The sequence below is a fragment of the Phodopus roborovskii genome, unplaced genomic scaffold (genome assembly GCF_943737965.1).
Source record: "Phodopus roborovskii unplaced genomic scaffold, PHOROB, whole genome shotgun sequence".
NCBI lineage: Eukaryota > Metazoa > Chordata > Mammalia > Rodentia > Cricetidae > Phodopus > Phodopus roborovskii.
In genome coordinates, this window is record NW_026126645.1 from 5,128,787 (window position 1) to 5,145,100 (window position 16,314).

General features: G+C 49.8%; 1 protein-coding gene across 3 annotated transcripts in view; it reads left to right on the plus strand.

Annotated features, from left to right (window-relative positions):
• Capzb (capping actin protein of muscle Z-line subunit beta) overlaps positions 1–16,314 on the plus strand; it is a 99,440-nt gene that overhangs the window by 40,634 nt on the left and 42,492 nt on the right. For all 3 annotated transcript variants that reach the window (XM_051173465.1, XM_051173463.1, XM_051173464.1), the window contains exon 2: positions 6,016–6,105. In XM_051173465.1, coding sequence (XP_051029422.1) covers positions 6,016–6,105 — 90 coding nt within the window. The remainder of the gene's footprint in view (positions 1–6,015; positions 6,106–16,314) is intronic.

Sequence of the window (16,314 nt, forward strand, 5' to 3'; positions counted from 1 at the left end):
TCAGGAAGACCAGGCCTTCTCTTGCCTGGGAATATTGGTAGTGTGAATTTCTAGTTCTCCCTGGAGTTAGATACACCTTGTTTCAGAAAGGATGCCCAGACCACATGCACTCTGAGCTTCTCAACCCACCTCCTGTCTCCTAGACACCACCTCACCCTCTTCTTTCTGACCCTTCAGAACGTAGGTGGGGAGAAGGCCCTTCTCTGATCTTTCCTGCCCAGAGCTCATCTCTGGTCAGACTGCCCCCCAGTGGTCATCATCAGAATCTTTGCGTGCTACTACCATCCAATAGGATCACCCAAGGCCTGGTGTCTCCAAAGTTTATCCAGCAGTCTCTGTGGGTCATCGGCTCAGGGGCATCCCAGCCAGGTCATTCTGGCTTAGGGAATTGTATTGTTGAAGTCACAGTGGGAGCCAGAAGTAGCTCTGGGACTTAGGGCCTGAGCTTGTCAGCCTTACCTATCCTCAGAAGTCACTCGGCATTAGTCCTGCTTCAAGTTTGCTTAAAACAGTCACAGATGCACCCCACGTCCAAGAAGAAAGGGACATGGTCACAAATGAGTACAGTAGGGGGAGGTTGACCAGGCATACTGTATGGGGTACAGTGCCTGGTTATGGCTGATTTTAAAGTTGAAGAATCCCGAGAACATAGCACAGAAGCGCAAGCCTTCCTTCCTTCCCTCTGACAGAGACGAAAGCAACATCGATGGAGTGATGGGGCTCCACGCCAGGGCCCAGGCTAAGCAAGCGATGAGTGGCCTGGGAGTAACTGAGCACAGGTCACTCACGACAAGGCGCAGTCCCCTCCCACACCAGATCCGGCTGCTTGTCCCCTCCCAGTGCTGTGCTGGCTCTCAGGCCAGGAAGGTTCTCAGCCGTTCTTCTCTTCCTTTTGCAGTGCATTGTGGCCCTGTAGGCCCCCCGGAAGCTGCCTGGGGTACAGACTACCCCACCCCCACCATGTCCCTGGGAGTCCTCTGGGCTTATTAGTGGGCTGTGTCCAGCTTTATCAGTCCCGGGGTAGCGTGTACACTTTGTTCAGCTGGGACTTATCACAGGCTGGGACTTGTCTGCTCTTGGTGTCCCCTGCAGAGAACTGATACACTTTCTTTGTTGGTTTCCTGGGGACTCTGTCTCTGTGTGTGCTTAGCAGGGCAGGTTTGACTGTCTGTACAAGACTGGACGACACTCGGATGTCTGTACTCGCCAGTGGGTATTTTGGCCTGTGGTAATTTATTTGACTGTTAGTTCTCATCCATATGGACACTATTTTACTTGTTGCCAGGCAAGTTAGGCGGTTTTGTGACTTTTTTGTTTTTTAAGTCATGTGAAAGCCAGCAAGAGCCAAACCTTCCCTGCCTCCGCTGGTGTTCCTCAGAGGCCACCGCCCTTACTTATCCTTTCATTCCCTCAGGCTCTGTCCCGGGTGGTTTTTTCCTAATTGATTCTGATTTTTCCCCCCTGCACTGTAAGCTCTTTAAAAGACCAGGGACTTCATGTTCATTGCTGAGCATCAAAAACAGAGCTTGTTTCCTAGGAAACAATAAATAATTATTGAGTGACTAATTGAATGGGCAGAGAGATGTGGAAGGTGAAGTGAAATGGTCTTTCTTTGGCTACTTTTCATCCCGTCCCATAGGCTCCGGCTTCTGGGAGGAAGAGCCCAGAAAGCTTGCTTTCCGAAGAAGGGCATTTGGAAGAAGCTATTTCAGTCAAGGGGTTGAAGTTTGCAGAATAAGTAGCTGTGATGGGTAGGACAGCCTAAGAAGACAGGCAGAGGAACCAAAGGTCAATCACACCATTGTGCCATGCCTGTGTCTTCTGTGTCCCTTTCATGTGCACATCCCACCGCAGTGGCTATTTGGACAGTTCTGTGACAATTGGGACTAAGTCTCACACATCAGGCTAAGTTTGGGGCCTGGCACTCAATGCCTAGTTGTTGAATTGTGATTCCGGAGGGCAGGGGAGAGGGACCCAGCCATGCATCTCCATTTAGAATGAGGGAGGAGGAACAGGATCCACTTAGGGGGCATCCTAGAGGGCACGCAGGCCAAAGCCAGGCACAGATTGAAGTCACGCAGCCATCTGGCCACAGGAAAGACTTCTCCTCTGCTGTACCTCATCTTCACATGCCCCTGGGTATTTCCTCCTACTACTTTATTTAGGAGGGCTGGAGATGTAACAGCTCAGTGGTTAAGAACACTTGTTGCTCTCGAGAGGACCCGGGTTCGATTCCCAGCATCCACATGGTGGCTCACAAGTATGGCACTCCAGGTCTGATGGCCTCTTCTGGCCTTCTTTGGCACTAGGCATGTGCAGGGTGCACAGACATACATGCAAGCAATATAAAAGATGTTTAAAAATATATACTTAGGTGTCTGCCGACTCCACAAGTAAAGGATTAGCACAGTTTGAAGCGTCACAGCCTGCCTTGTAAGACCTAGACACGGTTGTCCTCCATCTTCTGGTGGCTATGGGACTCTTCTCACTTAGGAATTCTGTATTTGCCATTCCCCGGGCTGCTGCATTAGTTTGAGGTGCTTAAAGATCCATGTATAACAGACAAGTTCTCATACTTTGTGAAAGGTATGGGCCATATGAAAATGGGGGCATCTCCTGAGTTGGCCCCTAGAGACCCCCTCACCACAATCCTGTTTTCTTCACGTTCTTGTTGCCATTTCCCTTTGGACCTCTTAGACTTGGGACAACTCGTAGCGAGTGGCTCCAGTCCACTCTAATTTTAACTTTTTACGGGCTGTCAGTAGGCTTTCCCATGTTGCTTCACTTATGGGAAGCATTTAGTCATTTCCTAACCTAATGAGAGTTAAACATCCTTAGCTCCAGAAATTTGTTGTGAAACATTTCTAATTAAGACGAATTGGGACAAGGGCAGAGTCCTGAGATTGGAGGGGCAGGAACGATGCCCTGCCAGTGGGTGCAGTCTGGCTGGCTGGAAGGAGGGGGACCTCCTGCACAGGCCCTTTGGGGTGGGGAGGAATGGCATGCTAGGGTCTGGGGGTACGAAGAGGCTTCACAGAGATCAGGATGGTGCTCTTCCTCGCTGGCCTTCATAAGTCAAGTTTCTCTTACTCGGTTTCTAGTTAATTCCCACAAGTCCTTTTGTGTCAGGATTATGGTTGCAAGTGAGCTTGGCTTGCATACATTGCTTGTGAGTTCTGAGGAAGGTTGCAAATATCTGTTTTCCAAAACCCACAGTTTTTAGTGCCTGAGTGGTCATGAATAAATGCATGCCAGGTGTTTTTGAAGAGGGCCCTTGCTTTGATCAGGTACTAGCAGCAAGCCCCCCCCCCCAAAACAAAACAAAACAAAAAATGACTCTGTTAGCCAGGCAGTTATGGGGAGGCTGTCCTTCTCATTGTGAGATGTTGAGTGGCATCCCTTTGTCATTAAATGCTGGCAGCATCCCTGTCCCCTGTGATAGGCAAAAGCACCCTCATGTGTCTCTCAGCATCTCCTAGAACAGGTCAAGTAGATGTACAGACATGGCAGGTCCTGCAGAAATTATCTCTGGGTGAGAAACACTAGCTGTAATTGAATCATTTAGAGTTTCTGTTCTTTCTTTATAGTTACTGTGCTTAAGTGTGTGCATATATGTGTATGCATGTACATGCTCAGAGGCTGGGGTGAGCCTCTGAGGCATTTGTGAGCCTCCTGATGTGAGTGCTAGGAACAGAACTCGGGTCCTTTGCAGGAGCAGAATGATCACATAGCCTCTGAGCCATTTCTCCAGGACTTACTTGGAAGCAGGGTCTCATGTGTCCCAGGCTGGTTGTGGTGACTTCACTATGTAAGTTGAGGATGACTTGGAACTTCTGAGCCTCCTGTCTGCCTCCCAGGTGCTAGAATTGCATGCATGTACCACCATCCTGTTTATGTTGGGGATGGAACCCAGGGCTTTGCACGTGCTAGGCAAGCACTGTCCCAGCTGAGCACGTCTTCTGTTCCAGGGGTTTCGTTTCTATGTGGGTAAAATGGGATTGACTCTGTTGTCTAGTTGATGACAGCAGTAAGATGGTAGGGTGTGTGTGTGTGTGTGTATGTGTGTATATACATGTGCCCCCAGAAGCCAAAGGTGTAGAGGATCTCCCTGGAGCTGGAGTTGTGATTGTGAGCCACCTGGTGTGGGTGCTGGGAATCAAACTTTGGTCTCTGGAAGAGTAATACATGCTCTTAACCTTTTTCTGGGCCATCTCCCCAGCCCCTTAAGTTTTTACATATATGAGGCCTGAATGATATTTACATAAGATGCTCTAGGTATTCAACACATACTGTGTGTTGGTAACCCATGTGCATTATTCCCCAAGTCACCATCCTGTGACTGTCCCCATTCCCTGTATACATGGAGGTTGGTGGAGGAAGCAACTGGCCCAGCGTTCTAAGTCCATGGGGGGGGGGGGAGCAGACTTGGGAAATGGAGTTAGTCAGCTCACCTGTGCTACTGTACCCTGACATGTTACAGTAGCCTCCTGTGCCTGTGAGCCAAATCCATGCCACTGTGGCCTTGGTGACATATCTTGACTTAAAAGTGGATGGCACAAGCAAGAACTCCAAATGCCTCATTAAACAGCAGCAGCAGGGGTGGGGAGTGCTTTGTATTCTTTTCTTGAGTTTGTTCTTTAAGAATAAATGATCGTGTATAAACATCTTGAGCAAGGGACAAACTTTTTAACAATGTGCCGTGTATGTATATGTGAAAATACATTTAGCTCCAGTTAAGCAGTGTGCCGTGTCAGATGGAAACAAAGTGGGCCCCTGCCCCACGCTTGCTGTGGATAGTAGAGCCTAGATGGCAATAATCCTTGAAGTATGTGGCTCATTGCAGCCAAATGTGGCGTTCTAAGGATTCCTGTGTGTGTTTTATGAGACTCTTTGGCTTGCTCGTTTAGGGCCTTCAGAAGTCCTGAGGTGAGCTGGACCAGAACAGGTATTAGATAGGAATCAAAACCTATTCTTGGTGCTGAGGACTCCTATGGCCACCTGCCCTCAGAATGCCCCACCCCACCACTCTCTCCCTCCACCCCTCATCCCTGTCCTCACCTTTCTCTGGGCATACCTTCCTCACTTAGTGCCAAGTGCTGGAACTTCGTTCTCTTTACTGGCCCCGCCCCGCTCTGCCTTCTCCTCTCCCCCACCTCCTGTCCATTTGTTGTTTCTGCTTGTCCGCGGTTAGCAGTGCTGGTGGCCCTCAGGGAACAGGCAGCACACTGTTGTAGCTTTGGAAAGTGAAGGAGTGAGTTTTATCCTCCAGTACCCGTGGAGCAGGTGGCAGTTTATTATGTTAGAGGGAGCCCGCTTTAAAATTAATTCATTTATTTTGTGGTTGTGCATGGGTGCCTGCGCCAAGGTGCCCTTGTGAAAGTTACCACAACAACTCGTGGGCAGTCAGCTCTTCCCTTCTGCTGTGTCAGTCCCAGGAATTGAACTCAGGTTGCCAAGCTTGGGGACAGGTGCTTTCCCTCTCAGCAATCCTGCCACAGCTCTTTAGGGCTTAGGCCAGTTAGCAAAGAGGTCCAGGAAACGTTATAGGTATCGAATGAACGAATGAACGAATGAATGAAGGACTTGTAATCTTATTACGCACTGTGTGTGGCCCTGGCTCTTTACTTCTTTCTTTCTGATGTGGACTTTGTTGGGAATCCCTAGTCTGGCTGTATCATGTGATAGTGTTCGATACCCTAACTTTCTCTAAGCACCTGTAGGAGTTAGCACCTGTAACTGTGAGTTCTGTTGCACAGGGTGCCGAGAAAGTGCTTGACGGGCCTCCATCTTGCTCTGTCCCCTTCTGGATCGAACACAGCAGGCTGTTCTGGAAAAGGGGGGGGGCAGGGCTGCCTGCGTAGCATCCCCCTAACAGGCCTGACAGAGGGTCCATTGCCAGCTCCTTGGGTGTCAGAATGTCCCGAGGGAGCAGCATCAGAAGGAATGAGTGCCTTTTTGAAGGAGCTGTTCGTATTGGTGGGAGTGACTCTGATGCTTTTCTTTGTTCCTCCACAGAGCGACCAGCAGCTGGACTGTGCCTTGGACCTAATGAGGCGCCTGCCTCCACAGCAGATAGAGAAAAACCTCAGTGACCTGATCGACCTGGTGCGTACCTTCCTCATGGTTTCTCGGGGCCGGGGCGCTCAGCTGCTTTCTTCTGTGCTGCTCTTTGTATGGAATTCAAAACACAGGAAAACCTCTCCTCTCCCAAGCCAGACCCCACCACTGGGCTCCGGGATTCCTCCCGACAGAGAAGATGAGTTTCATATGGTGATCTTTCTCCGAGTCTGAGCCCATTGATAAAATCCAGGATAAGCATTGGTTATAAAGTTAATTATGACCCCCTCCCCCCTGTTACCTTGCTTACCCTCTCTAGAAGCTTGCGTGTAGGCCACAGCTCTGCAGGCACCCACCAAGTTAGCACCCCAGGCTCCCACGTTGGGTGAGTTTCCTTAGCCATCCCCATACCAGCAGTGTCCTTTCTAGCTTGAAAGGTTAACAACAAAAAGTTGTAACACATCTGTTTTTAAAGTATTCAGCTCATTCTTAAGTTTGTTTTTTGTTTTGTTTTGTTTTTAAACATATGAAATAATTGGTTTTAAAATGATGCCTTGGATGAGCTGGCACTGAGCTAGTACTTGAAAATACTAAAACACTCAACATTGCAAAGCCACAGGAGTAATTGAAATCAGCTCCCAGGAGGCCTTCCAGCTTACGTAGATGATTTGATGGGGATCTGGAACCAAGTCTGCTTTCCCCATTGTGTTCCATGCCTTCCTGGATGTGGAGCAGTGAGGCCTCATTTAAAGTGGCGGTTTCCGACCTTGCATCTGCTCTGGTGATTTACTTTTATTCCGTTGTCAGGAGTTAGCATGCTTTCACCAGGAAAACAAGGCAATAGTAGGAGATTGCCGTCAAATCCAGATAAAACTCTCCTAGCTGCCTGGAAAGTCCCCAGTGCAGCCACCCCATCGCTGTTTATAGGGCCAGCAGCTCCAGCTGCGAGCAGGTGTGCGAGACAAGCGTGGAGGGAAGGAAGGAGTTGTGAGCAGGAATTGCAAAATACTCGGGACGTGAGAAGGGGGTGGTTTCAGGTTAGTGGCCCTGTGAGAAAGCCAGCCACAGGTGCCTTGGGCTGCACTGGAAGAGAAGGTGGGTATGAAAGAGATGGTCTCAGGGTGTGCATATACACGCACATACGTGAACACGCATATGAACACCCGTGCACATGCTCATGTACACGTAAATGCACATACACTTACACACACAAATATCCTCGAAGTATATGGGTGGCACAGACATCCAGAAGTCAGACTTGATGTTGTGATTGTTCCATCTAGGAAGTCTTGGCTTTCTCTTCAGCAGTCTGTGGCCAACCCTGTGTGGACGAGGCAGGCCCAAGTCGGAGGTGTGATCAGGTCCCCATGAAAGTATGCTTAGCTGAGCTTCAGCTCAGTTGGCTGACTTAGTCATCACTGTAGTTTTGAAATAACCTAACACGGAAGCACAGGAGGATGAACACATTTCTCTGCCGACGCTTGGTGTTTAACGGGCTGCTTTGTTCTTTCGGCAACTGAAGCATCGGGTTACAGCTGTTGCTTTCCCCTGGGCCCCCCTCACCACTCATCTCCGAGATGTGTGTAGCTCGATTGCTTTACCATAGATGCCAGTTTCCCTCAGGTCCAGGAGGGAATCGCAGCATGACAGAGCAGGAAGGAAAGGCTGCAAGGCTGCCTCTCAGCAGGTGCTGGGTCAGGGTGCTCTGCCTCAGGTTGCCTGTGCAGGCTGCGTGGACTCAGGATGGAGTGCCATGAACTGCATCTGTCTTGGCATCCAATTGCGCTTCCCTTTCCCACTCTGACTCGTACAAAGAACTGTCCGAGAGGTAGAGATAGAGAGACCAAGGTCAGGGGTAAGAGCTAACAGTTGTTGACTGTGCCCAACAGTTAGAGTTTGCTCTTGCCCTCCTCATGGAACCTTCAGGAGGTGGGACCTCATGGAAGGAAGGTAGCCTTATAGTGCAAGCCGGTGAAGGAGGTACTGGGACCCTGGCCCCTCTTTCTTTCTTTCTTTCTTTCTTTTTTTTTTTTTTTTTTTTTTTTTTTGTGGTCAGCATAAGGTGTGCAGCCTCACTCCACACTCGGTGTCCAGCGTTTGGCCTCCCCACAGGCCCAAGAGTCCCAGAGTCGGCCAACCATGGACAGAGAGTTCTGAAGCCACAAGCCAGAAGAAACATGACCTCCCTTTAAGTTGTGGCAGGAATTTGGTCACAGTAATGGAAACCTTGCATACCACTGTATGCCTATGTCTGAGTACAAAATTTCCGCTGTTTCTGTTTGATTGTTGTTGTTGTTTTCCAATAACCTTTTGAAGATCCACATGCCCAGCCCACCTTTTTGAGACTGTAGGGCGGTGGTGTGGCCAAGTGGCATCAGGAATGGTGGTCTTTCCTGCTCTGCACTCGGCTCTTTGGTCACTCACCTTTGAGTAGGGTCACCCCCGCAAGAGGTTGAACGTGGCATGTCTTCGTGGTGTGTCGGTTTTACCTGTGTGTAGAGAATATGTCAAATAACTTGATTCACTAGTCATGTTAGGCTATAGGAATGTTCATTTTTCTTGCTATTGCTGAGACAAGGTCTGGCTATCTATCCCAGGTTAGCCTTGAATTTGACACCCTTCTGCCTCAGCTTCCCTACTACTGAGGTCAGAGGCCTAAGCTACCATGCTTAGGTATATTTTAAGTTGTCAAACTTTAAGAATATTATATGGGGCATGAAGGAATTCTCTTCTTAGAGCCAGGCCTTTCAGGATTCGTTTGCATGGCTTCCTGGGGTGGCTTGAAAGGTTCCAGCTTGTGTGAAGCCAGCCTTGGGGTCACCTATCTTCAGTCTGGACAGCAGACCCCCTGTTAGAGAGTGGGTTGGGGACACAGGGTGCTTATTAATTTTTTAATTGAAGCATGATGGATGTCAAGATAGAAATGAGGCGTGACTTCTCAACAGATTAGGGTCTAGTGAAGCATGGCTCGTTAAAGCCACACCAACAAGCTGCCGAAGCCATACGTAAGTGATGGCCTGGCTTCAGAGTCCCCCACGTGTGCGGTGCATGTGTATGGAGCCCTTGGGCTACCTTTCTGTTGGGATCTGTGATCAGCTGTAGAAGTCACTTGAATGCTTCCCTCTTTTCATTGCGGTTTTCTCCTGTTGTGCTTAGAGATGACACTTTTTTCCTTTTGAACTAAGTTTGCAGGGTCCTCTCACTCTGTAGGAGTTGTTCTGTGTCCTGTTGTGCTTCTGAAGTCACATGTGTGCAGCTTGAGCTCCTTCCCAAAGCTGTACTTTCAGAAAACTCATGCTGTCTGTGGCCACGTTTCCATTGTGTGGAGTGGGGAGATGGGGATGGGGTATGGGGTTGGGGGGGGGGGGAGGCTCACACAGGGGTCGCAGCATTCCTGAGTGCTCACCTGCTCAAGCCAGCCAAGAGAGGAGGGCCATCTCCAGTGTTGAGACTGATGGGGATATTGGGGTTTGCTTGTGTTCTCTCTTAATGACCTCATTTATATGTCAGAGTCAGCCTGCGCCAGGTGGCTCTGTCCCATCCATGCAAGGTCCAGTTATAGAGCAGCATCAAAATGTGCCGTGTGCTTGGCAGCCAAGTCACGGCAGCCCGTTTACCCTGCCGGGTCAGTGCTCTTCCTTCTTGCCAGCCCTACAGCCTTTGCTGCCTGGGGATTCGGCACATGCTCTGATTGGTGGGAAGTGACCATCCTTTGCAGATGGCCAAAACATCATTTTATTACATACTAATTCCATTGTGCTGGGGGAAAGCTGGCCACAGTTGGTTGCTAAACTGTTTCAAAAATGCCTACACCCATGTGGGCCAGGGATCATGTGCTGGGAAGGTTCTCCTTTACCTTCTGTGGCCTTGCTCTGCACACTGGCAGCTGGAGTTGGAGTCTCTCTGCTGTGTACTTTGAGCCCTGAACTGAAGAAGGAGCTTGTTTCTGCAGATTGGCACCCACCAGGCCATCATTCTTTGTCTTTTTAGGACCACACCAAAAATAGGCAGGGATCTGTTTTACCAGGCCTGGAGGCTCGGCTTGCAAACACCAGTCACCATGTTTTGTTTTGCTCTTTAAATTCCTACCTACCTTCCTTCCTGTAGTAACCCAGAGGCTTCATTCTTGCACGTCTGCACACTACACATAAAGAGGGAAGACCTCAGAGCTGGAAGAGGTGCTGGCCACCCTGGCCCCGCCTGGAGAGAGGGAGAGGCAGCAGCCTGATACTTCACAGCCTATTGATCCAGTATATTCCACCTTACAGCAAGCAGATTGGCCACTATCCAGAAATAGAAAGGGCCACTGGGGTGGGGTGAGTGGTGGGGATACCAGCACTTGGAACTGGTTGTCCAGGTGGTACGAGGTATTCAGGGGCATGATGGGACAGGACTGGTCAGAATGGCCAGGTACAATTCCGCCTTTGGGCTGTAGAGAATATGTGTGTGGGGTTGGGGGCCTGTAGTGAAGGGGCCCAAGAACCTTCCACCCACAAGTATCCTGTGTTGCCAGGTCCCCTTTGTCACTAGTGGGCAGAATTAAGCTTAATTCTGTAGTTATAAGCTCTTCAATGTATTGATCAGCAGATTAGCTGGCAAATGCTAAACATTGCTACTTTTGCCCTAGTTTTAAATAATCTGGAAACTACATTTGCAGTATCAGCTGTGAGGAATGGAATGTGGAACTCATTCTGTCCCTTAGGTGATGGAGCTGTGCTGGGTCCAGGGATCCCGAGACTAACCATGGCCTTGGAATCTTAAAGGTCAGGCATGTTCTGCTGCTTTACCGTGCTCTCGTTTGCCCTTGCCACCAGTATTTAAGACCGACTGGGCCTGCGATTCTCAGCCTTCCTAATGCTGTGACCCTTCAATCATGCTGTGGTGACCGCCAACCACAGAGATTATTTTTGTTGCTACTTCATAACTGTACTTTTGCTATTGTTATGAATCATAATATACATGTCTGTTTTCTGACGGTCTTAGATGACCGCTGTGAAAGGGTCATTCGACCCCTTGGGTTGAAAACTTCTGATCTAGGCGAATATTTTCGCTCCTTTATTTGAAAGCCAGTATGAAATATCTCTTGTCTGATGCAGTTTTGGCACAGGAAGGTAGAAGGTTCACGAGTTGGGTCAACAGTGATGATATCTGCAGTGAGTTCGGCCTCTGCTGCCCTGGAAGGAATGCAACTTTATTCCCTGGCTCTCTCCCTTCCACAGGGGATTCCACACACCATCACCACGGAGCATGGTCTCTGTCGGTGTCTCCCGGGACACTGCATCCTCACCTGTTCACTCACGGGATGAATGTTGGGAACTGCCAGACATAATTATTCCCTCAGTGTTGTTATTGCCCGTTGGCCGGTCGGGTGCCAGGTGTGGTTGTGGGGGTTGGTGACAGGCCTTGCTTGCTCAGTAGAGCTGACTGGTGGGGTGGTTGGAGCGCCTGGCTGTGGCCAGCTTTCACTCAGTCACAGCAGGCAGACCTACCTGTGAAGGTGAAGGCTGTAACAGCTGTGGCGGCCTGTCACTCACGTGTGCCCTACCCCCATTGCTCACCACCATTGAAATGACTTCTATTTGACTACAGCTTAGTCTCCTTTCTCCCCGAGTATCCCTGACAGTACAGAGAACAGGTTTGTGTTTGGATTGGGAGGCACAGATCCAAAGCACCTGTCTCAAAGAGGACACTTCAGATTTTATCTTTTAAAAGAATGTGTTCCTTCCAGTTCATACCACGTTCACATGCAAGACATCTTAATATAAAAAAATGTTTTCTCTCTTCATTAAATCCTGTCATTCCTAGGGTTTTACTGTGCTAACCTGGTACTTGGCTTGCTTGGGATGGGAAGCAAGGTCTCTTGTGACCTTGAACATTCCCTGGATGGTCATACCCAGATGGGAGAATTTAGCTTCCACCTTCCATCCACCCTGGAGTTTACAAGGTTTTCTCCACTATACTCATTCTGTTCTGGGGCTGGAGCAAGGATGGGACCTATTCATTGGTGACAGGCCCCATCGTGTTGATATTTCTGAGTTTCCTGTAGTTGGCCCTGGGTTTACAGTCCCCTTTCTAAAGGAAAGCATTCTAGTTAAAAGTCTCCATCAGTACCTTAATGAATGCATGCTTGGATGGTGGTGAGGAGCCTTTTCATGCCAGTTTCTGCTGAGTCAAGCAGTAAGCTGACCAGGGCCTTGGAGGCTGAGGCTTTCTGTCACCTGCCAGCACCACTCAGTGCAAGATAACAGCCTGTAATGACTCCAGCCTGTTACTGATTCAGGGACCCTGACACTTCAAGGGGCAGCTTCTGGTTTGTGTCAAGGCATACTGGGGTGTCCCACCAAGTCAAGAAGACATGATGTGATTTGCTCCGAGGAAGAGGGGTTGTCCTGGGACACCCACATCTGTTTTGCTCTCCTATAAATGTGTGAACATGGACTGAATCAGTTTGGTGGGTCCTACCTAGTACATGTGTGCTAAGTGGGAATCACTCATTCCATCCAATTTAAAAAAGAAATGAAGGGGCCATAGGGGTGCACGCCTTTACTCCCAGCACTCAGAAGGCAGAGGCAGGTGGATCTCTGAATTAGAGACCAGCCTGGTCTACAGAGTGAGTTCTGGGACAGCCAGGGTTACATAGGGAGACCTTGTCTCCAAATAATAGTAATAGTGGTGGTGGTGGTGATGATAGAGATGAAAGACTGATGAGGTGGCCCAGTTACTCAGTCACTTGCTGCACAAGCATGATGGGCTGAGTTCAGATCCCCAGAACATTTATGAAAGCAAGACACAGTGGCATTCACCTGTGGTCCCAAGTGCTAGGGATGCAGTGACAGAAAGATCCCTGGAGCTCCCTGGGCATCTGGTTTAGCATAATCAGTTAGCTCTAGGTTTAGTGAGAGGTCCTGCCTGGTTGAAAAAGTAAGATGGGAAGCAGTTGAGGAAAACTCAAATCCAGACGTTGACCTCCAGCCTCCACATGTGCACACCCGAATGTGTGTGTGCGCGCGCACAGAAAATAATTTTACCTCTTGTGAGTTAGCCTAGACAGTAAGAGCCAAGGACCCACAGTGGTACATCTTCCAGACCTAAACCGCTCTAGAGCAGTAACGGTGTGGCCAGCGGTCCGGAATATTCCCCAGGAAGGTATTTTGTTCCCTCTCTTTGTTACCTTTAGTCACCTACCCAATGCTCATCTGTGACTTTTCAGAAGGTCCAGGATTCAGAGGGGAATAGTTTTTTGTTGTTATTCTCACATTTAGAATTTTATTCTATTCTTGGAAAAATAATTATTGTTAGTAGGGGCCATGAGAATAAATTCCTTATGGGTCTTGTCGTGGGTAATCTTCATCGTGACCGTTTTAATCTTAAGTCACTTTGCCAGGTGTAGATAAGAAAACAGGAGTGGGGGCAGGGCTCCTGGAGTCCGTCCCTAATGTGCAGTTGGGAGGGGCCACACCATGTTGATTCCCACCATCTCCTTTAAAGCAGGACCGTTTCTGACAGCTGCTAGGCCTGGTGAACAGGAGACGCTGTCTGAGCTGCTTTGGGTGGCTGCTCTTGGATTAGGCCAATAGGTCTCTGGGCTGCAGTCTGTCCGGTGAGGGCCTGATGGTCTTGTTCCCTCAGCCTCAGTTCTGAGGCCTGGAAGCAGAGGGGCCTCGCTGTGGATACCTTTCTGTCGAGGTCACTGCTTGCAGGAACAGAACCCCTCTTCCTGGCAGAAGAGGCACTAATTTCTCTCAGGTCTGCACACTGCCTCCCACCGTGGTGAGTAGAGCAGAGTGGAGCAGGCTCGGCCCCCAGCATTGAGTCCCCAGGGCTAATTAGCAAAGGGAACTTGGGGTTACCTAGAGGCGCTTTGAGATCTTGGGCAGACACTTTGTGTCTCTGTATTTCCTCCCTTATAAGATGGGGTAAGTGGGAGACTCAGGAATACACTTCCACAGTGCTAACAGGTGAGGCAGGGAGGTGCTTAGTAAACGCTAATTGATGCTCTGTTAGCTTCACTGCCGTGCTAGAACCCAATTCTGCTCATGCTGTGCAGGCCGCCCTCCCCCTCCCAGTTGTGTTTTCACAGGTGCACTGGTCTCTGCTTCCCCGGCAGGGCAGCTCTTGATGACAAGGACCTAGCTTATTTAAACTGGAGCTGGGGGGGAGGTTTTGCCTCCCTGAGGCCCTTCAGTGGTCATGGGAAACTGTGCCCCCACTCTCCCTGGCCTGGAAAGGCAAATCTACCAAGCGGGAAGAAACACTCCACTCCAAATCCAGTTGAGGATCAGAGAGAGCCAGCCTGGAGCCTGTGTCTGCTGAGGGGCTAGCCTGGACCCTGCATCCACTGTGATGAGAAGTCTAACTCAGGTTCCTAGCCTGCCCACTGTTCTTCGTGGCTGCAGATTGGACACCTTTGTCCTCCTGAGTGCCCTGAATTTAGAAACTGCCCCCCAGGGTAGAGACAGGGTGGGCTACTCAAATTAAATTGTGGTTGGAAAGAATCAGGTTGAATGAGAAGGAGCCAGGTGATCTCGCCTCTTGGGTCATTTCATGCCTTGGCCTTCACCCCAGCCACCAGCAGTCCCTGGCCACCCATGGGAGCCAGATCTTCCAGATCCGTTCTGCACTTTACCCTCCCACCTTGATCTTCTACTTCCAGAACATTATAATCCAGACAATTCCCAAGCTTGAGAACCCCCAAGGCCACCCCTAGTGGTCATTCACAGTCTCTGAATGGCTGTGTTTATACCTTTTCCCCTTCTTGTCCCAAGTCCCTTGAGGCTGTTTGAGCCCCTCACCTGCTAATACCTCCTGTCCCTCACACAGAAAGTACTCAGAAGTAAATGCCAGCCAGCGGCCAAGGACTGTACCAAAGCTCTAAGCAGAGAGCTGAATGCGTCTGTAATGTCTTGAAAACAAATGTCTACAGTTGGTGCCCCTCCCCTGCAGAATTCTCAGCCAGGTGTTTGTAGGGTGCTGGGCTGAGTATGAGAGTCTAAAATAAGAACCTAGGTGAACTTCAAAGGCACCTTAAAGGTGAAAGCCCCGCTGAGGCCTCAGTTTCCTCATAAGGGAGACAGATGAGACCACCTGGCGAGTTAGATGTTGTGGGCAGAAAGCTCTTGGCATAGTACTTGACCTGTAGTAGCTCTCTGTGTGGGTTCTGGGGACTCATTTGGCAATGTACTCATTCTTCTGGAGTCCTGTTTTCACTGGGGAGCTGGGGAATGCAGGCCATGCTCTAGATCCTTCCTACCTTAGGCTTAATGTGCACACCACAGGCTGTCTTCTTTGTGTGTGTGTGTGTGTGTGTGTGTGTGTGTGTGTTGTGTGGGGGGGGTAGGGGACACAGGGACAGGCTGGGTAGCTGGGATCAGCGTATGCCCCCCCCCCCCCAGTGATTCCAAGGCCTGTCTGTCCTGCTACTCTGTCTGAACCCGCTGCTTCTCCTAGGATTAGCCTTTTCCTTGTCACTGCAGGTCACCAGCAGGTGGCTGACACTGAGTACAGATGCCGATGGCAGTAGGCAGCACTGACTGCCCAGTGTTCATAGGGTACGGCCTTTTCCTCTGCACACCACAGGGGCGCATGGCTTCCATCATTAAAGATGAAATGCTGATAGGCATAGAGCTGGCCTCCACGTGACCCTGAAGCCAGCTGCCAACACTAAGTGGCCATACCAGCTGGGGCTAGGGTTGGGCTCCAGACACCCAAAGGCTTTTGCACTGCCTTTGGCCAAAGTGTTTTGGGAGTTTGGGGCCCACCCTCCTCTTGGGTCAGGGCCCTCATCTGGCCGGACACTTTGCTCAGTAATTGGGTGGTTTGCGGCTGCCCACTTGCTATGTATGTTTGTAGGCCTGTTGAGCTGGCAATTAAGACTCATTAGAGACCCTGTCAGTCATAATATGTGCAAAGCCCGCTTGGGAGAGGCCTCCTGAAGGGCTGGGGCCATCCAGTCCTAGGCCTCTGTGAAATTGGCCTCTGCAAATGATTCTGGATGCATGGTGTGCCCAGAAGAGGTGCGAGCAGCTCTCGTCACACGCCAGACTGCCAGGTCCTGGTGGGCCTATTACCTTTTATGTAATTGAAACCTTTAAGCTAAGAGCAAAATTGAAGTTACAGATGGTGGGAAAGAATCAGATGGAGGCCTGGAGTTGGGGACCTGACTGCAGGCCATTCTAATGCTGAACTCCCCTTCATCCCTGGCACCCCTCATTCTGGAAATGTGTAGGGATACTTAATTACTACTGACTAGAAGCTAAA